Source organism: Sander lucioperca, chromosome 21 (assembly GCF_008315115.2).
Source record: "Sander lucioperca isolate FBNREF2018 chromosome 21, SLUC_FBN_1.2, whole genome shotgun sequence".
Lineage (NCBI taxonomy): Eukaryota > Metazoa > Chordata > Actinopteri > Perciformes > Percidae > Sander > Sander lucioperca.
In genome coordinates this window covers 21,734,937-21,757,328 of record NC_050193.1, presented here as the reverse complement: position 1 = coordinate 21,757,328, position 22,392 = coordinate 21,734,937, and the positions used below count along the sequence as shown (strand labels likewise).

At 39.7% G+C, this 22,392-nt stretch overlaps 1 protein-coding gene across 1 annotated transcript in view; it reads left to right on the top strand.

The window, feature by feature from the left end:
* Positions 1 to 22,392, top strand: part of grin2ca (glutamate receptor, ionotropic, N-methyl D-aspartate 2Ca) — an 87,038-nt gene that overhangs the window by 36,138 nt on the left and 28,508 nt on the right. The window contains exons 3-5 of the mRNA XM_031318917.2: positions 6,850 to 7,451; positions 11,597 to 11,711; positions 21,471 to 21,682. Coding sequence (XP_031174777.1) covers positions 6,850 to 7,451; positions 11,597 to 11,711; positions 21,471 to 21,682 — 929 coding nt within the window. The remainder of the gene's footprint in view (positions 1 to 6,849; positions 7,452 to 11,596; positions 11,712 to 21,470; positions 21,683 to 22,392) is intronic.

The window sequence follows — 22,392 nt, the reverse complement described above, 5'->3', positions numbered from 1 at the left end:
CTGCCGGTAGCTAGCTCGCTGCTGCTAGCTGCCGTCCGGGATGAGTGTGTTCAGCCAGGCTTCGGTGATAATCATCACGCAGCAGTTCTGTGTGAAGTTGTAGCTCATCCATTTTGTGTGCGATCGATCTGGCATTGGTGAGTAGGAGGCATGGCAGTGGCGATCTGTGTGGTAGTTCCCTTAGCAGGCCCGACCGGCATCCTTGCTTCTGCTTTCTCCCCGCCTTCGTCGCCTCCCGCTCCCGACAACAATCCACTGAGCGCCCGGTGGTCATAAAAATTGGCAGGAGTTCTCCTTTAAAGAGTCGAGTACCATTTATCAGACTCCTACAACTACAGGGTTTTCCCTTGTATTATACAGCTTAGGCGCAGCGCCCAAGCGTTTTTGTGCCGCACCTAAGCCGTCTGAACTGAAGTACAATTTGGAGCCCATCGTTTTGTCATGATTGTATTTTTGTCATCCAGACCATACTAACTCGGCTTTGAGTGATTCAAATAAGAATATGAAACTCCCATAAAAGTAAGATAAAACTAAAGTTCAGGATTTGATTTTGTGAGATATTCTTAGTTGGATATTTAATGATTACATCTATAAAAAAAAGACTCAATACTCAGTTGATCAATAATGTATCTTAATTATTTTGTGTTAAATGCAGACAGAACTCCTATGCTCATTTGCATATTATTTCAGTCTTGCTCCACACCATCCATAGAGTGTCATAATGTTGGTTTTTAAGTGGCAAATGGCCAGGGAGTGTGTCTGTTCCTGGTTGCCGTGCAGGATCTATGTGACGTCAGCAGCACAGGAAGACGACGCCAGGGCATTTCCTGCTGCGCGGCGGAGGCAGACATATGTCGCAGAAAAGAGCCGTGGCCAGAAGTCACTCTTTATAGAAGGATAGAAAGGGAAAGGGGGAGATGGCTACAGTACAGTATCCAGGGGAACCATATACCACTCTGTGCTCCATATCTTCAGTTCTAATTTCAGTCACTGCCACACAGTTACCGCAATACATCATTTCATTGTGGCTTCAGCCCCTTTGAGCCAAATTACTTCAATCTCTTGTTTCCTTCAGCTGTTTGGATGCACATCAAGTCTATCAATAGGCATCCCTCACCTGAGTCATTCAAATAACCTTCAATCCAGCGAGTCTTAAAGCAGGTAAACACTGCTGTTTGTGTTAGGGCTGCTCGATTAGGAAAAAATTTATTTTGGTCAAAATTGAAATCACGATTATTTAACACGATTACTCATTGACTTTGGGAGAGATGTTGCATGTATTAAACTTAAAAATCAGTGAAACAGTTAAACAAATCAAATCCCTCATCAATTACCCTACTTTTCCCGTTGAACTTTTTGTATTCCCCTTCAGAACACAAGGCAAAATAATCGCTATTCTCGATTACATTGTTTTTGTGATCGTTAGGAGCCGAAATCGAAATTACGATAAAAATTTGATTAATTGCACAGCCCTAGTTTGTGTGTAAATTCTGGTTTCAGTGACATATAAACAGCTGTGGTTTAGAGATAATCACTGCTTAACACTCATCTAACTGCAACTCAGACCAGTTTCAAAGCATTTAAAAACTAATCTTCTGGCTGCAAAGCATTCACTCAATTGGACTTTGCAAGATTTGTGCACAACATGCGACAAAATGTTAAAGGGTTAAAAAGTGAAAGTTGACTGTGAGTTTCTGCAACCGTGTTGGTAAACAGATACGAGTTCTATTGTATATTTTCCCCTTGTGGATGTAATCTCAGCCTTGAGAAGCTAAGCTTTCCACTCAATGGCTGTAATCTTCTTTGGGACTGTGGACTATTACTGTGAGCTTCTGTGGACAACACTGTGGAAGTACAGCTTATTGACTGAACAGAGTCATGGTTGATATCCATTTACATTCACCCAGGTCATAATCTAGCACACATTATCCATAGTATTGGGCAATATGATCATATATATTGTGAGATGATAAGGATTTGTCAACCAGCAGAGATTTCACTTTCTTTTTGTATTAGATCTATAGTCATTTTGGATTTAGAGAATTTCTGTATTATTGTGGTGAAGTACCTTGAGTTTTTAGTATCCATTGTAATATAAAATTACATATACTATAATAGAACATACAAATTACCTTAGGGTTTAAAGTAGGTACTACTACTACTACTAATGTCGGAATTAATTATTACATTTTTATAGAGTTAGGGTTGTATAGGGTTAAATAATAAGTGTTTATTAAGGTTAAGGGAAAACTAAGTGGTGCTACATCACACATCAAAAATCCAAACTCATTTAATAAGTGAGGCAAATTTAAAACATCATATAGTAACTCCAACAGACCAGAACAGACCAGAGATGTGTCTAATGGATGACGCGTATTCAACAACCTAAAGCAAGTAAGGTTGCCTTTGACTTCACACTTCTAGATATAATGTGCTTCATTGTTTTGTATTGGCTAGCCGTGTTGGGTATGACACCGAAACAGAAAACGTATTCTTGAATTTTTCAGTCAAACAAGTTCCAAGTGACTCTTTAAAAGAATCACAAAAGTGTAATTTATAACCCTAACCAGTTGAAAGTTTCAAGTCTTAAGCCGCCTATACATGATCCATGGTAAAACCGCTCTGTGCTGGCTGTGCCATTGTTTTCCTATGGGGAGAGCAGGGAAGACAACTCGGAGGAAACGCTTCCCTTAGCTTCGCACTAAGGAAAGGGCGAAGCTACTGTAAGTGCCACTGTAGTGCATGGAGTTTGGTGACTTCAGCATTTGTACAAATCCTTATGTTGAGACGACAACAAAGACAAAAACAGAATTCTTGGAGTGATATCAGGGAAGAAGTTGGATGCAGCCAAGAGGAGGCCATGATGGCAGGCTGTGACTGCCATCATTCCCTACAACCATATGCCTTGGACAGTACTGTACGCGCTCTGCACACTGACAGGGCGGTCGTGACTTCAGGCTTTGAGCTGAAACGTTGCCCGTGGTAATGCCCCAGGCTCATTTGGACTGCACTATCAGTCTGCTCTCTGCTAATTGAGCTGTTGAGATTGTAGTTTGCAAGGAGCTTTACTCTGACCGACCCTTGGGCTAGTAAGTATGTACAAGGCATAGAGAAACACAATTTAACATAACATACATACTCTGACACCTTAGCATCTGTCAGGGCACAAACTGATTGTGAAGCGTTGCAGATGCAGGAACAGGCAGCAGCACGTGCAGGAATAAGGCAATAACACTGACTTGATTTGTTGTGTGACAGTCAGCTCCTCCGTGACTAACCTGCATAAGATCCCTGCACCCAGTGTGGATGTATACAGCCAGCCGGCCTCCACTGCAGTCTAATCCATCTTAGTCCACAGCCGTTACCTTACACTGAGCTGAAACCAATTCCTAGTAAAGACGCTGATAACCAAATTTAATTTATATGAATATTACAGTAATCAGTAACATATGAGGCATCTTAAAGAGAAGATATGAACTTTGGGTTTTAATTAAATTTATTTAAAAAAGTAAGTTAGTTGGTTTAGGTACAATTCACATATTGTCTCCTTCCGTCGGAGCTCCGACTGGTGTCTGTCCGCACGGCGGGCCGCGCTGCCATTTATCTGTATCAAACTGAGATAGTTGCATAACCTGTGAAAACGTCTCTTAGTTGCGTTAAATAGTAGTCCAATTCCTTGTTTTGGTAGAATTGGTTTTAACACCTGATGAGAGCCGTACGAGAGTAGCCTACGAATGAAAACCACAGTTCCGAGTGCTTTATAGGCATTGCCCCGACTCCCTGAACAACCTGTAGAGGCGACGGCATCCCGCTCCGTCTCTCTGCTGAGCTGAGCTGCTCTGATGAGCATAACGGTTAAATTTGCAATTAATCCGCGGTTCACATGCGTGCCGAACCAGAGGGGCGGTCCGTTATGTTACTGTATATTCAACATCACTGACAATTTATTGATCAATAGAATGTATTTCAAAATAGAAAACATTACACTTCATAAAGTTTTGTATTAATATCACTATTGTATTATTGTACAAAATTGTACAAAACTTCTGTTATATAAAGCTACCTGACTGTTTGGAGATATAAGAACAGAAGTGTGAGGAAACAAGGGCAGTGGGAAGTGAAACGAGGCAACAGAAAAAGAAAATATTTTCAGGGGAATGAGCACAGTACAGTCAGAGGCACAAAGTCAGTGGATTTTGCCGTGACGTCTGAAATCATAAGATACTCATACATCACAAGACCGCTTTACTTTTTTCCAAGGACAGCAATGAGACAGGCTAAATAAGATCACAGGTCTGTGTGCAGTCTCAGGATACCTGACCCCTCCAATCCTCAGCTCTGAGGGCCCCGTGCTCGGGGTGGATTGGTTTTTCCCCAGAGAGGGAGAGGGTCAGGAGGGGGCCACCATCAGCCTGATGGAGGAAGAGAAAGAGCTTTTATAACAAGCTCACACTAGTCAAAAAAATATATTTCTACTTAGGAAAGATTATAGGCAAGAAAGTTTCTACAGTAAAATAATAAACCCCATTTACACATCTTCTATATACCTACTCACACTAATGTCATGCTACGACAAATGATCCACGATATAATGAAGTTTATTTTGCAGAGCAATGTGGCACAGTGAAGATGAGGCACGGTAATTGGAATCTGCTGAAGAATCAATAATCTCCGTTGAACTAATAGCTCAACATGTAGAGTCGCATCAATCCGTCACATTAACTGTGATACCTTGGTATAATTACTGTGAAGGGATGAGACAACGGTTGAGACGACTGCTGGCCTGGTTTATATTAACACTTCTATACTCTATAAATCTACATTTGCTTATGGGTCATTCGCAAAAGTTATTAAGTCTCCTGCAATTATAAGCAATAAGTCATTCATTATAGGTTTTTTACATCATGTCCGCAGTTGATAAATTAATAAACACACTGTTAATAAGTTGTTGATTGTTGATTTTGGTGTGGATGTTCTGCAGCTCTTTTCCAGAGAAGAATAACACCAACCAAAGGAATTTTAGATTAATGGCTTATAACTGATATTAATAAGTGTTCTATTGGCCTTTAGTTACAAATTATAAACCCTTTATGTTGGTTTTCTTAGCATCTGCTAGTATTTCTAATATGATATAATTTACTAAGTGCTTATAGTTTGTAACTTATGAATTCATTATGCTTTATAGAACAGTCATAAGACATAAAACTTTTGGGATGCCCAGTTATGAAAACCCCCTTTGTGTTATCCTCATCATCATCCAACAACTTGTTAACATTTACAGCTACAGATGGTTTGATTTGATGCATAATAAAAACCATGGAGAAAAAAAACGATATAGTTGCAGATAACTACAACATTTTGCTGATGGCTTTTTTTAAAGTTGATAGAGTTAATATCCATAACTAGGGATGGGGATTGTTAATTGTTTTATTGATATTGATACCATTTTTGAGACTGCTTAACGATCCAAGTCTTTATCGATATTTTTCTATTATTTGGTGGAAAGACGACTAGTTATTAATCTTAACAGAACTATTACTGCTTTTATTGCAGTCTGTGACTGTTTGATATCTGTCACTGTTTTTGTTTTAACGAGCCGATTAAGCGGCCCACAGAGTGTGCTCTCGGTAGCCAGTCCAACTATGTTTTCAATTGTTTTCTCAGGTTTTGAGAAATTTGGAACCGGGTCCTAATAGAACCGGGTCTCGAGACCCATCCCTATACATATCCTCATAAATATAAAGGAATAATTTAAAAAAAATAATTAATCCCGCATTTCCTATTAACACCTTTACTTTTTGCTAACTTGACGTTAAAGAGAGCACCTTTGAATAAGCCAACATACCCGTAACATTGTTCATTAGACAAATATTGATAACGATACATGTTCTGTCACTCATTTCATCCGAACCTCTTTAAGCTTTAGCTTTATTTGAGCTAGAAAAACAACCATTGTGCTATAAGAAAGTTAAGTCTTTATGCCTGAAGGAATTTAGCCCAAAAAATGGCAATGTAATGTAAAAGGCACAGTGAAGTGCACCGGCCAGATTTTCTTCTTTTTGTTTTGGTGGTAATTCATCGATTTTCAAATGTTACTGACAGCATCTTCAAAGGGTAACTCAATAGTAAACCACAGGCAAGAAAGTGGTTTCCTCCTGGAATCTTTCAGGCACCTTTGGCCACACCCTTATCAGTGATGTCACAGCAGGCATTTTGTCTTTGACAACTGATTGGATACGACTGAGTCCTAATTTTAACACCTGAAGCTTTTCTTCACTTAGTCTTGCTTTCATGACAATCTCAAGGGAGAAGTATCACACACCAAAAGGAGGCTATTAAGTATGTTCCCTCCTCTCAACATCTTTTAATAAATACAGTTAACAAGAAAGCCATCCTCATTCCTCTCTCAAGGTCATTGCATTTACAGAAAAGATGAAAAGATGAAACGCAGAGCCAGCGCTGGCCACAGTGATAGTGCCATCCCTCTGAATTTGCAAGTATGGATGACGGCCAGTGTTTGCACGGCAAAAGTAAGACATGTGAGTTTAAGTGATGAATGGGTCTGCAGCTCCTGGAAGAGCAAAATAAAGCAGAACCACTTAACTCCTGTCAAAGCTGTACAACAGACCCTGCTGGTTGGGCAACTCACTTCTCCATGTGTGATTTGTCGAAGTACAAATGCGTGTGCCCTCACAGGGATAAGGAGGGTCTTCCAGAGATCTTACTGCACATTATACACATTTAATTAAGATGTGTTAGTCCAGAGCATATTGCGTGCAGTTGGTTAACTAACTATAAAGGTCTTCATAAATTTTCCATCTCCTTAACGATGTTTTCCTCTTCCTCCAGGGTGAGGGCTCCAACTTCCTTCAGCTGGGCTCCTCCATTGAGCAGCAGATAAACGGCATGTTCAAGGTGATGGAGGAGTACAACTGGGACAGCTTCGTGGTCATAACCAGCCTCTACCCCGGCTACGAAACCTACGTGGATTACATTAAGTCTTTCACCGACACCAGCTACTTCATATGGGATCTGCAGGACGTGCTGACTTTCGACATGTCCGCCGACGGCATGAACGACATCCGGGCACGAAGGCTGCTGCAGCAGATCGACGCACAGGTGCTGTTGGTCTACTGCTCCCATGAAGAGGCTCAGTACCTGTTCACCATGGCAGCTGAGTCCAGACTGGTGGGGCCAGGCTACATCTGGATTATCCCTAGCCTTGCAGTGGGGAACCCAGATATCCTCCCACCTGAAAGCTTCCCTGTGGGGCTCATCAGCATCATCACAGACCGGTGGAGGATGAGCCTGAGAAAGAGGGTGAGGGATGGGGTGGCCATCGTGGTGAAAGGCGTGCAGAGCTTTAAGAAAGAGAGAGGCTTTGTTCCCGAGGGCCAGAGTGACTGTCACAACCCTGTCAAGCCAACTGCTACTAATGACACTCTGTTCAGGTGAGCTAAGATGTTGGGGGTCAGACAACAATTTAACATAAGCTTAAGAGAACCTGGCCTTTCTTTGCAACATTCTTTCTAATATCCACATTGTAAATGCTTGTCTTTTATATAAAGGATTGCCCATGTTTGGTGGCAGGGTCATACATTCACCGGAAGACAGCGCTCATAATTGACAAGAGTTACAGAGTTATGGAAACAACTTTGCAGTGGCTGCTGTTAATGGTGCTAATGGTGACATTAGATATGAGCCCTGTAGCTTTAGACTATCTTATATGTACTTAGTGGTGACTCCTTTGTTGTGTTTAAACATAAACTTGACACTAAGGATAACATTTTCATTTCAAATTGAACCCGAGTACAATGAAAATGCCCTTGGTGTGATAAACTGTTACTGTAACTGTGCAATACGAACTACAGTAGATCCAAGAAAAAGACAATCTTTACACTTTAATTGTTTCATACATTACTTCAGAACAAACATTAATTGCACAGCAGAGGTCAATTATAGATTGTTTGAGTCTCTTTAATTGTCTTTAGATTTGTAGTGTATTATTTGAATAACCTAGTTAAGGACAAGCATAAAAATGTTGTCTGATGGTTAGGGATCACACAGGGATTAATTATTCTCTTTAATTCCTGAAATATAAAGATGTAGAGATGAAGAGAACAGAAATGTCTCAGACCTACACCTGTGGGACGTGGCAAAAAGAGGTCAAAAGTTATTTATTCATGTCTTCCCATCTGTCTAGTGTTGTGAACACATTTTATGGCGACTGCCGCTTCCCCGAACTGTGTCCTGTGCCCCGCTACCATCTATCTCCTCATGTCCTCAGGACTGAGTGCTCCCCTATATCTCTTGGAGATTGCAAGGTTATTTTGTTGGGGGTGGGTGTGGATGAGGGCATAGCTTTTCCTTATTTAAACCATGCCCAAAGAGCAATCTAATGCCTTCTGTGCCACAGAACACGGAGCAATCCTATTTTGTTAGAAAAATGATGAATGATGAATGAAAATCAGCAAAGGGAAGAGCAAGAAAAAAAAACTGCTCCAGCATCAGCTTTTGGCTTTTTATGTGTGTTGCTGTAGATGGTGACTAAGTGGCTGCTAACGGGACACTAGCATCGTCGGACACTTTTCTTGCATTATAAAACATCACTCTCTCCCTCTGATGTCAGAAGTAATTTTTCTTTTGGAGTCTTCAGAGCCGTAGGGGAGACAACTTTTCCTTTTGTAAACCCAAACCGTCCATGAAAAAGTGAAAATGGTGAACATTATCTCAGGCTTTGATACTGTACACCCCCTCCTTTTAGACTTGCTAAACCCAGCAGGCACGATTTGAGTAGCAGCGGCTCTCATCAGTAACGTGAAGGTCGGCAAGATAGAACAAAGCACTTTCCATTAACTTTATAGTCAATAATTTCTTTTCTTTCCAGCCAGATCAAACATTAACATCCCTCGCGGTTCTCGGATTTGTCCTCACTTGATTGGGGATTTTTTTTTTTTTTTTTTTTTTCAAACAAGCTTTTGATAATGAGTCAGCTCACCTGTTAATGGGATTTTTGCAGATTACCAGATTAAAGAGGCTTTTCACACAGACAAGAGCTGAAGGCTATTCTCCTCCCAGCAGGCTTTCATCACCTCTGCTGGAGTGACGGGGGAGGTGAGAGAGCAACGCCACAGGCCTAAATATCACAGGATGTGAGTGATGACATAATGGAATCAAAGGAGAGAGCAGTTTTCTTCACAGTACAGAAGCTGTCAGGACACCTTGTGTCTCTGTTGTGTCAATGCAGCTGTTTTTATGTTCAATGACGAGGCATTTGTGACATTATCCAATCAGTGTAAAATGGTTTCATGATCCCAAGAGCAACATGTATACTAAAAACAAACAGCTAAAACATTTAAAACTAGGACACTCAGAGAACAGAACAAAAACTCATAAAAATGATGATAAATTCAGATGAAGTTCTGTAAGAAGTTGATGATGGAAAAGCTGCTAAAGTGTGTGACTGTGCAGCCAGCTAGTCAATTCATGACCTGCTTTAATCTTTTCAATTTCATTTGTTGTCGCCATCCTTCTGACCGTCGCTCCCACCGTTCTCTTTATACGTATATCCATGGCTCCCACCTGTAACAAAGTTCAAACCACCAGCTCCTGCGAGATTTGTGTTGTCTCGCCTGATCCCAATGCAGTCTATCTTGCAATGTTAATTAAAGCGAAACATAATTTGTGTATCCGCTCCGTTATTCGGATCCACTCCAAAATGTGATGGCTTCTTCCATGGCCCATGCTACACCCTTCCACCAAGTTTCATGAAAATCAGGCAATTAGTTTTCTGTAATCCTTCCGACAAACCAACCAACAAACAAACAGACAGCATGCTAACATTTGCTAAGTTGCACTGAACAAAAAAAGAGCAGCTGAGGCTATTAGTTCTGCAGGTATGTGGTCATAAACCTGATGATTGGCTTTAGATAGATAGAGATAGAGAGTACTTTATTTCCAGCGGGACATTTTTCTGTTACAGAAGTTAATTGAGACAAAAGGAAAAACAGAGTAATATACAATACATAAAAACAATAATTTAAATAAAAAGTGGGGGACTTTTTAATACTGTACGTATTTAAATGGGACGTAGACATACTGCAACTGGGGCAAAATTGCATGCAAATCGTACTGTAAGGTTATAGTGCAGTTATGGATTAGATAATTAAATTTTAAAAAGGATGAAAGATGTATAAGTCCAGGGTGAGAGTGTCTCTATCAGTCTTTATTCCATTAGGGGGAAGCGTGAGGCTTCACCTCTCGACCCCCGTGTCCTGACACAGAGGGGACTGGTTGTACAGGGAGATAGCAGCTGGTCGGAAGGACCTCCTGTAGTGGTTCTTGTCACAGCAGAGCTGGATCGGACTGTTACTGAAAGTGCTCAGTTTGTGCAGCATCCTCTTCTCCACCACCACCAATCCCAACGGCTCCAAGGTGATTCCCAGAACAGAGCTGGCCTTTCTGATCAGTTTATTGAGTCTGTTTTGTGCCGGCTCTGATGCCACTGCCCCAGCACAATGCAGCAAAGTTGTGCTTGCAACAACAGACTGCTAAGAGCTCTGAAACATCTTGTTGCACACATTAAAGGACTTGAGTTTCCTCAGGAAGTAGAGTCTTCTCTGTCCTTTCCTGTATACAGATTATAGGTTTTTGCAATGCATCCTGAGGGAACATGAATGTGTGTACCAAATGTCCACAGCAACCAAGCCAACAGTTGTCAAGATATTTTAATAAAGAACTAAAAAGTTAATCTTGTGGTGTCGATAGAGGCAAAGTCATGGGTTCACTAAAGTCAGTAGGATTCATCTAATACGGAACATGAATGTCTGTACAAGATTTCATAGCAAATGTAATAGTTGTAATAGTTCAGAAATCAGTCTGGAACAAAGCGATGGATCGACAGGCCGACATTGCCATTTCCTAGAGCCATGACATGTTTTGCTTTACGCCAGTGGTGTAGTCTACGTGATACACCCACTAAGAAAGCTCCAGGATTTCCATATACCCACTTAAAAATGCCCAATGACACACAACAACATACTTTGCATTATAGTTTTCAATATATTTTGAATTGTCATCTGTGTTTTTCTTCTTCGCATAGGTTAAATAAAGGTATTTCCACCGTAAATTGGTGCATACAAGTGTATCCAAATACAGGAAATGAAGTCGTTGATGCTCAAAACCTCAGCCCCCACCCCCCCCCACAAAAGGCAGATTCTGGCAATATATATATATATATATATATATATATATATATATATATATATACATATATACAGTGCAGTATATCCACTACAATACATTAGACTACACCACTGCTTTGCACCTGTTTGTAACACTGCTTCACTTGAAAAGCTCCAGCTTCTCAATTGTGAAAATTTGCTGATTTTCTTTGTCTTTGTGATAGTAAGCTAAAAACATTTTTGCGTTTTCATTGCTGGTCATACAAAACAAGCAATCTGAAGATGTTACCTTTGGCTTTAGGACATTGTGATGGGCATATTATTGTGTTTGCTCTGAATTTACATAAAAGTGAAAATAAATGTTAAGTTGAACTCACTGATCATCTTTCTCTTTGGGTTTTGTTTCTCTGCAGGCACATGTTGAATGTAACCTGGGAACACAATGACTTCTCCTTCAACAGTAACGGTTACCTGGTGAATCCAGCCATGATAATTATCACTTTGGACAGAGAGCGACTGTGGGACAAGGTGAGCTTTTCACAACATGGTGACACATATTTCACTTCCAAGATTGGATTTTTGTGTACACACTAAATGTGTTAAGTAAAACAGCAGAACTGTTCTGCACTGTGTCTTTCCCCTGACGTCTTTCTCTGCATGCTACAGGCAGAGTGATTTCATACATCACTGGTCTCTTTGTAAAAAAGACCAGTTAGAAGAGTCAGAGCTCCACTGACACCAATGAACTACTTAATGATCGTTTTCTAATCGCACACACAGTACTACATTACACACACACACACATACTCCTACCCTCCATCTCTTCAAAAAGATATTAAAAGAAAGCCCACACACATTTATCTAATGACTTTGCTGCAGCGTGCCGCCTCAATGACTTTTTTGGCGATTGAAACATTAATTTAACCACAGGGGGCGGATGTGATGTGGACCTCAGACTGGAGGGAGTTGACTTCCTCCACTAGTTGAATAGAATGTTTTTTAGTTAAACATCACGCTCATAGTAAATACCCACAGGCGATTCAAAGCTAATTATGTTATATTTATGTTTTCGGGTGCTACTTCCTATTAATTTCCGGTATGTTATCGAGACTCTGAGCTTCAGTGAGGGGAAGATATTTGATTATGGAAGCAGACAGAAGCTGTTTTGTGTATGAATTAATACAGCAGCTGGTCGTATGACATAAATATTGGTTTAATAGTTACTGGGCATTATTGTTATGTGGGTCTGTCAAATTATTGTAAATTATTAATTTATGTTGAATCACACATATTTGATCAGATTTGAAAAACTACTGTATACAACAGGACAACAGAGTGTGATGTGATTTACATTTACAGGTTTTTTTAATAAACAAAAGAAGAACTGGGTATTTGGAAGGATCCATGACAGCTAGGGCTGGGTACAGCCGATGATTTCCAGAATCGATTTGATTCCGATTCACAAGATCCTGATTTGATTTTCAATATATCTATCATATCATTTTCAATTTGATATCAATTAGGGTTAGGGCAATTTCAATTCAGTACCAATTTTGTTTGGATATAAAAGACACTCTCAGAGAACGTATGCTGTAAATTGTACAAGCAAGAAGAAACCCTCAAATATTTTTTTATAATGCAACAGGTTAATGTTTACATTAAGAATTGACCACCAAAACTATTGTTTTAAGTATTTTTTACGGTTTTACAATGGTGAAGAGGCATTTATTAAAAGATATCAGAAACACATTTTATTACTGACAGAGAGACTTGTTGCCATGACTTGGAACTTGAACCCAGAGTTGAAGGTAAATGTGTCCTCTCATTCACCCCCCGACTCCAGAGCTGTGTCTCAAATCGCACACTTCTGAACATAGACCTCCTATTTTGAGTACATAGTGCGTTCACACTGACGAAGCATGGCCAAATGCAGTGCACTACGAGTACCCGAATGCTGCACTCAAAGCGGTCAAAAAGTTGAGTGTGGACACTTGACCATACTCGCCCTCAACGGTCACCATCCTCGCTCCGGAGCGGAAGTTACGGGACCACCAACATATTTTCAAACTTGTGAATATGGCGGGCAAGGAAGCTGCAGCGGTTGCGATTAAAACGCCGAAAACTGAACTCCTCAAATTTTATATATGTGTTTTCTTTTCGATAAGTAGCACTACATCGCAGTCAGATAGTGAAAAAACAAGCCAGTATATATTTTGTCAAGCGACAATAGGTGGCGGTGATGCTCTGCCCGGCTGCAATTTGCCATTAAAAAAAAATAAAAAATAGAAGAAGAATCATTTCCAGTCAGTGCACAACGGCTGTGAGCGATTTGAAACAACACTACCCTGTCGAAATGGACGCACTACACAAGTGAGTACATAGTGTACACAGTGTACTACATGTAAGTGTACTCACGGAAGTATCCGTATTGAGACACGAAGCAGCACTCGTTTCCACCATGCTGACCTTTACATAAACCTTTTGTGGGAGGAAAACCTATTTTACTCACTCCTTTTGAGAATAATTCCATGTGAGGCGCTCCCTTTTCTGTGCTTAACTTACTGTTGCCTCTGGCATCTTTTCTCTGAGAGCTGAAAATCAATTCCATCTTTTGATTGCCTTTTTGCCAGCCTTGTAATTGTACACATTTGCAGGGCAAGCCTCTCTGTTAGGTTCACACACCACCTGTGTATAACCCGCCTCAGCCTGACACTGTATAGACCTATCCTCACATTACACTCCTCACCTTTTGTATTTATTAAACTTAAATTACCCCAATGCTCTTATCTAGTGGGTTGCTATAATCTGCTACTTCCCAAGAGTCATTGTTCTGCTGGTTCTTCGATTTACTCCCAAACCTAAAAGTCAAGGTAACTTGGGAAGCTGGAGGGAGAGCATGACAAAAGAGAGTAATGACAGAGAGAAGAAGAAGCCCTAGAGGACTACAGGAAGTGTTCCTGTCATTGCTGTTATCTGGCAGGGTGATATATGGGACTGAAAAGCTGCCGTTTTCTGGCTGTAAATCTGTGACATGCACAAACCCTGAAATTACAGTCTCGCTGGCTGGTTTCTAAACCAAAAATATATATAAATAATTGAAGTATTTTCCCAATGGACCTTTTGTAATATTCCAACTACGCTATACTGGAGTGACAGCCCTTGTATATTTCATTTTGTAATTTGAATAAGCTTGACAATAACTTATTCTCGTCATTACATGACTTTTACATTACATCATTACATCACAACACTGAAATGAATATCTTCACAGTCTGAGCAGCCACAGGGACGTGATGTTTTTTATCTCAGTATACAGTATATTCCCAGATTTTGAAATTCTGATTGACTTGACTAAAAGCCCATGAGTGGAGCGATCAGCAGGGCTGATCAATATGGATGGCAGGAGAGAGGAATAACTGAAAAGTCCAAAGAGAATTGGGATATTTGCACTCCAAGCCCACTTTCAGTTTTTTCATTTCGTTGTGACATGCTGTACTGACTGATCAGACAGGATTGTCCCCCTTCCTGCATAAACAAGCAGAGATTAAAAACATTTTGTCCTGACTGACACTTTTCTTTTTAGCCTTCCATGAAGTGAATGACATTTCCAGCAGCAGTCAAGTGTTTGTGAAATAAACAGACTAATGTTTAACTGGAAATCATCTCACTTTTGCACCAACTACTTCAATATCAGAAGTATATTCTAACTGATCCATTTAAAGACAATAAGATAAAGAGGAGAAAACTGCTCTTCTCCTCAGTTATTCTTTCCCTGTAACTGCGACACATCCATTCCCACATGGTAAACTGTGCAGATTAAGTTTCCTGCCAAGACTATAGATTATGTTTTGGGAGTGGCTGAGCTGATAGCTGATACTGGTTATTGATTTATGAAAAAAGGAAAAGAATAGAGATTCTACAGATGATATTTAAACAGATTTACTGTATCCCGAGTAACAGCAAAGATGCTACAGTAGGACTTTTAAACTATAGATTACAAAGTCACTTTTGTATACAATACTGTTTTCTGATCTACTTGGGTTCAGGTTTTTGCCTGACTGTTAAATGAGTAGACAAATAAGATAAGTATGTACAGTATGTGGACACCCCTGCCCACATTTTCATGTATTTTTGGTCTGGAGCTGTTTTCATGATTTGGTCGGGGCCTCTTCCAATGAAAGGGATAGTTTGGGTCTTTTAAATGGGAGTTGTATGAGCTACTTAGCCATAGTCAGTGTATTAGCTACAGTAGATGGAGGTCGGAACGCCCCTAGTTTGGAGAAGCAGGCAGTAGTACCGACACGGAAGCTAAGCAATGTACTGCTGTCCACGGGGGCAGCAGCTAAATATATTTGTGCACCTAAAATAAGGCCCACCTAAAGAAATCTATATCAGTTTAAGTGTACACTGTATTTAGAATATTTTCACCGCTTTACCTTGCCGTCAGACAGCCATTTCCGACTGGGAACTGAAGCTGTTATCTATGCTCTCTTCAAAGCCACCAGACTCAGACACCAGACAGTAATTTTACCTCGCAGAACACTGAAGTTGCTGGTCTACCGCTGCCTCGATCGGTTGGTTTGTTTGTGTCATTGTGTGACTTTGGTGTTTTAAAGGGTTAGTTTGGTTTCGCCAAAGTCACACAATAACACTAACTAACTAACAAAAACTAACCGATCGAGGCAGCGGTAGACCAGCAACTCCACCAGAGTCTGGTGGCTTTGAAAAGAGAATAGATAACAGCTTCAGTTCCCTGTCGGAAATGGCTGTTTGACAGCAAAATAAATTGTGAAAGTATTCTAAATATAGCTTACACATAAACTGATATTGATTTTTGGCTAAAATACTTCTAACTGCTGTCCCCGTCCACAGCAGGACATTGCTTAACTTCTGTACTTCTGTCTGCTTCTCCAAACTGGGGCCGTACCAACCTCCATCTACTGTAGGCAATACACTGACTATGGATAAGAACCTCATACAACCTCACTTCAAAAGACCCAAACTATCCCTTTCATTTAAATCTTAATGTATACAATGATATTTAAGACAATAGTTTTCTGTTTCAACATGACAATGTCCTGATGCACAAAGCCAGGAACATAATAACATTTTCCCAATTTGATGTGGAAGACCTTAGTCTAGGGCTGCAACAACGAATCGATAAAATCAATAAAATTTAATTTTAAAAAGAGTTGGCAACGAATTTCAGTATTGCTTTGTTGTGTCACGTGACTATTACGCCACTCAATAAGTCACGGAGATGTTAGTGAGTATAAAAAAAAGAAAAGAAAAGAGAGCACAGTGGAGGTAGAGGAAAGACCATCGGAGAGACCCGTAACGTTGTTCTGAAACACACGGCGGAGGCAGAGAAATCAGTACAACCTAAGTCATCCAAGGTGTGGTAGCATTTCACACTAAATAAATCGAAAACGTGTTAGTTGCAAGATAAGCAAAAGCGACATGGCATGGCACGGGAGCACCACGGTAGTGATTCAGCACCTAAAACGTAAACATGTTGGAGTCCTTGATGAGGAGGAAGGGAGTTCAACAGCAGGATAAGTCACTACAGAATCCTACTTTTGTTCCGTTTTGACGTGAAGAACGTAACGTCTCTCCAGTAGCTCTTCTGGTGCTGGTGTTTACTCGTTATCCAGCTTGACAAGCATGCATGACAAGTTAGCGTTAGCTCGTTAATAACAGCAGTAAAGCAGGGGTGGTATAGTTTGCAAGACTAAAGACATGTTTTTATTCACTTGCCTTTTTTGGCCCATTCATTTTTCAATCTGTTGTCATGTATATATTTTCTGTGCTTTGTCCCATATCAGTTATTGTTGACAAATATATTTGTGTGTGTTGTACTTTTTAATTTCATTTTAAAGTTATTTTATAGCACTTGGTCATCTTAAGCTGTGCTTAAATGTGGTGTATAAATGAACTTAACTTGCACTTACTACAATGATGGTAATAATTTAATGAATAAGCTTCAAGTGAACTTGTGTGTGTGTGTGTGTGTGTGTGTGTGTGTGCGCGTCTGTGAGTGTGAGAGTTTGTGAGTGTGTGTGTCTGTGAGAATTTGTGAGTGTGTGCATCTGTGAGTGTAGTGTAGAGAACAAGTTCTGACGTTCAAACAAATCCTGTTTATGTTTTTTATAAATGATTTATTGTTCTGACAGCTCAGGTCCCTTTAAACAAAAATATACATCTTTTTGTGCAGTTTATTAAAAAAAAGCCTATAGATTTAGCAGATGTAAAGCATACATGTGTATGTTTTTTGTGTTAGTCCATTTTTTTTTATTATTATTATTATTACTACTTTAACAGCTCAGGGATGTTCAAGGAGCAACCTGTTTGTGCACTTTCTGAAGATCAGTTCTGTTTTTGAATAAAGGGTTGGAAATTAATGCTTTTTTGTTTTTTGTTTTTTTATCAGATTCATCAAAAAAAATAATCAACAGATTAATCAATTATTAAAATAATTGTTAGTTGTAGCCCTACCTTAGTCTATATATATCCTTAACGTTCCATTTCCGGGATTGCTCCATTGCCGCCGGAAAATCCGCCGGATTTTACTCATTTTGGCCGGATATCCGTTGCCTTGGGCTGCCTTTGTGTTGGCATTCTAAACTCCGGTGGATTTATGAGGACTATGGTTAACTGCTCCTCAGATCTCTGCAGGGTAAATCCAGACACCTCGCTAGACTATCTGTCCAATCTGAGTTTTCTGTTGCACGACTAAAACAACCTTTAAACGTAAAACGTAAACGTAAAGTTCCTTCCGAGCCCATTTTGCAGCGGCACCACAGCTTTTCTCCGGTGTTTAGCACCGCCCAAGACGATTGTGATTGGTTTAAAGAAATGCCAATAAACCAGAGCATGTTTTCCTCCCATCCCTGAATGCTATGTGGAGTAGCCAGACTCTTCTCCAGCGCGCTTTGGAGGAGAGTCTGGCAAAGCGCGACTAGGAAGACCTTGACTCTGACCTGAACCCCATCCTCGCTCATGCTCTCTTGGCTGAATGGGAGCAGATCTCTGCAGACTGGGTCCAAAATCTTGTAAAAAGCCTTCCGTGAAGAGTGGAGGCTGTTAAAGCAGCAACATTAACATGTAACATGTAAGTAACATGTTCAACAAGCACTCCTTGAGACTCAAAACATGACTTTCATTAATCTTATGCTAGTCTTAAATGATGTGCAATACGGCATGAAAAGTAAAGCTGAAAACTAAAATAGAAGTATAAAAACCAATCACACGCAAACCAAAACACCAATGCTTTTAATCAAACTATTTAGCACAGAAAAAAAAAAAAAACTATGGAGTTTGAGTTGAAAACTAATGCTGGTGTGCCTCTGGGACTGGAAACTGTAACAAATATGTACAAACACACACCACCTCCACATATACCTTTTGTTTTGTTTTATTGCCACAGTAAAATGAATAATTAATTAAAATGTGTTATTCATAGTTGTGGATTTAATTATTTTTTGTTAATTACTGCCTTGTAAATGAAAATCCCTGAATCTTTTTTATAGATAATTAATCTTGGTAAAATCATTTCAGCCTTTACTAAATTTAGTTAGTGTCTAGCCTTTTCAAAGCATGCGATTAAATGTTTTGAAGTGATACTCATTATATTAAATCATACAACATCAGAACCCGTGGAGTGTTTTGTTGATAAATCACATCTGTCTGATCATCCTGTGTAATGTTGAAACATGTTAAAAAGCCACTGCAGCTGCTTCTCATTACTGTGTCTGGTCAAATGCTTACAAATGTAGAATTCTGTTTGTTATTCATTTGCTGAATTATGGAAGCCAAAGCAGCATTTAACAGCACCAACTGTTTCAGCATAAAGCTAACGATCATTGGAATAAGTTGGTGTTTTGGTTAAAGTGCTCATATTATGCTCATTTTCAGGGTCATAATTGTATTTAGAGGTTGTACCAGAATAGGTTTATGTGGTTTAATTTTCAGAAAAAAACATTTTTGTTGTACTGCACATTGCTGCAGCTCCTCTTTTCACCCTGTGTGTTGAGCTCTCTGTTTTAGCTACAGAGTGAGACATCTCACTTCTGTACCATCTTTGTTGGGAGTCGCATGTGCGCCTTAAGTACTGCTAGCTAGTCAGTTGCAGAGTATGAGGGCGTGCCTAGCTGCTAGCGTTATGACGTGTGACAAAGTGACACACGTTCGTCACAGAAGTAAAGGCTGGACTACAATAGAGCTGTTTGGAGCAGTTTGTGAACAGTGTTTTCTGTTGGAGATGGTAAGTCCCTTTGGGGTGGACTTTGGGCTTTTTCACTTTGTAAACCTATAACATGCACAAAAAGATATTTAAGGCAAGGCAGCTTTATTTGTATAGCACATTTCAGCAACAGGGCAATTCAAAGTGCTTTACATAAAAACGATTAAAAAAATTAAAAACAGATAAAATATGAGAATAAAAGTTACAGTGGCAGTATAAGAAATTAAACATTAAAGAGCAGTTAAAAACAGTTAAAAATATAAAAGCAGATAAAATATGAGATTTTAGGCTGCTAGTATGGGACAATGTATAAGCTGTTGCTCTATACTCGTAATCCACCCGCAATCCTTGCCGTTCCCAGAACGGGCCGGTCCCACCGGTCTTATAACACAATAAAGGAAAGGGGAAAAGCCAAAAAGCATAATATTAGGGCTGCAGCTATTGATTATTTTAGCAATCGAGTATTCTACCGATTATTCCATCGATTAATCGAGTAATCGGATAAGAAATACTTTTGTTTAATTGAAGAGCAATAATATACAATAGTTTGGTTTAATTTTCGGGAAAAAACAACCTTTTTATTGCCTACATTGCTTACAATATCATCTCTCAAAAAACTAAACATATTAAGTGCCATATTACATTGTTTTTAAAGAAAACATTTTCTGCAATGCAATAACAACCTCAAACTAAGGCATACATGAAACATACATAAACATTACCTTAAGTTGTGCAACTTAACTTTCAGAACTACAAGTTTCAACCTGAGACTTCAAACTGATCTGTATATAGGCCTATATGTAAATATTAGTTATACTCAACCTATTTTCATTTATATATTTGATTACAATGTCACACAGCTCTGTTACACTCTTGTTAACACGTATGCTAGTAGATCGTTGATCAGCTGTTTCTCCGTGAAGAGAGAGAGTGAGAGAAAATGGTGCGCAACAATCAGCTGTTTTTCCAAAGGGATAGTCAACAAGTTGGGTCTTTAGATTAAATTGTGGTCACCACTACGTATTTTCTTGTCTTTGTATTTGGTAGTTTTGTTTGGTGTAGTTTCATCCTGATTTACTTTTGTCGGGTCCGCTTCGTGGAATGGATGATTAAGTTAGACTCGATGTTTTCTGTTGAGATGCTGAAGCATTGACGTCGTGCTATTATTGTGGTAAGCTAGTTTGATTTTGCAGTAGACACACTGTACAGAGTTTTCGTTTCAATTACGTTTGAACTGATTCCAAAACTTGACACTTTCTGTCGTTTTCTCCAGCCTGTCTCTTCTCTTAGCCCCTCACTATTTACGCACACTTTCTTCATTTCGTAATCTGCGCCGTCAGTCTTCATGGCATGTGTCGCCAGCAGCGTCATCCCGGTGTGCAACAGTAATAATCATCCGTGCGGAAACACAGTGAGCGATACAACGTTAGTAACATTGATTAAACGAAGCTTCGAGGCAAATAATTTTGCATCAAGGTTTTTTCGTAATCAAATTATTCAAATTACTCGAGGAATCGTTTCAGCCCTACATAATATGAGCACTTTAATTGGGGTCCAATTCTTTCTCTTCATTTCCCAACTTGATTCAAACAGTGAGAGTCAGAGGAGCAAATTGTGGAAGTGGTCCGAAACAGGTCACTGCTATTTCAAGTAAATGTTTAATTTAAAAAAAATCTTAATTACGTATTCAGCTTGCTTGAATGCTGATTTTCCCACAACATCTAATTAAAATTAGCTAATCGGTAATATAGCAGAGGGTAAAATTGCTTTTTGTTGCATTCAATGTGTAATTGCACTCTCTACATCACCAGGTCCAGATGCACAAATCACAACGATGTGCAATAACAATGTATACAGTAAGAGAATTGGGGACAACCGTATTAAGATTGGAGGTTGAGATAGACGGTGTTACGCAGCCGTGTCCTCACTAGTTTCATCAGAGATATATGGGAAGCAATATGGCAATATGGTAAGCATCTGGAGTTTGGTACAGAGATTTCTCACTAGCTTGCATTGATTCACCACTACTCTCTTGACTCCTTCAGGTGGGGACCTTCGAGATGGGGATCCTGCAAATGAGATACCCCGTGTGGCCGCGGTACGGCTCCTACATGGAGCCGGTGTCGGATTACAGGCATCTGACGGTGGCCACGCTGGAGGAGAGGCCCTTTGTCATTGTGGAGGCAGTAGACCCTGTGACTGGTACATGTGTCAGCAACACTGTACCCTGCCGACGACAGTCCAACAAGACGGAGACGTAAGTGACTCAACATCACTGAATAGTCCCATTCCAACATAACAGCCAAGAACAGCACATACAAACTCAGAACTTAAAGGTTCAGCTCACCTAAACTTAGGGGTTGGTTGATAGCTTTTTATCAAATCATTATTTTTATTTTATTTTGTATTTCCATCAAATGTGATTAGGTTAAGGTGTAAATTAAAATAAACGGCTGTAGCCTTGTTACTTTCCTTATTTTGTACGAGACACTTGCTTCGAATAATGGGGGTCCTGATTCCAAATGATCAGGTTAATAGGCTTATATTACAGATGTCACATGTATGTATGATTACAACAATGTGACGCAGCTAGAGAAAGCTTGTCACACTATCAGCTTAGCCAAGTAGTAGTGTGATGTTAAAGAGTGGTGCGTTGACCCCACAAAAGATCCTTGGCCGAGTATGGACATGTTTGCTAATTTCATATTTCACTGGTGAAAGCAATAGTCTGCACTGGCAAAAATGAGAAGCTGCTACCTGAGGGTTTTTTACATTGCTAATAAAAAGTTTTAATGAAACATCTGTTATCCTCAGATCATAGTCTTTTTTGTCCCTAGAGGTAAAGCAAATCCAGGAATTTTATCAACCTAGAACCAAATTTAGGTTTAAAAGCAAACCCTCCGCTTGATTGGCAAAAATTTTGTGCAGATCGACAGAACTTATATAATAAAAGACAAGTCAGCTAGA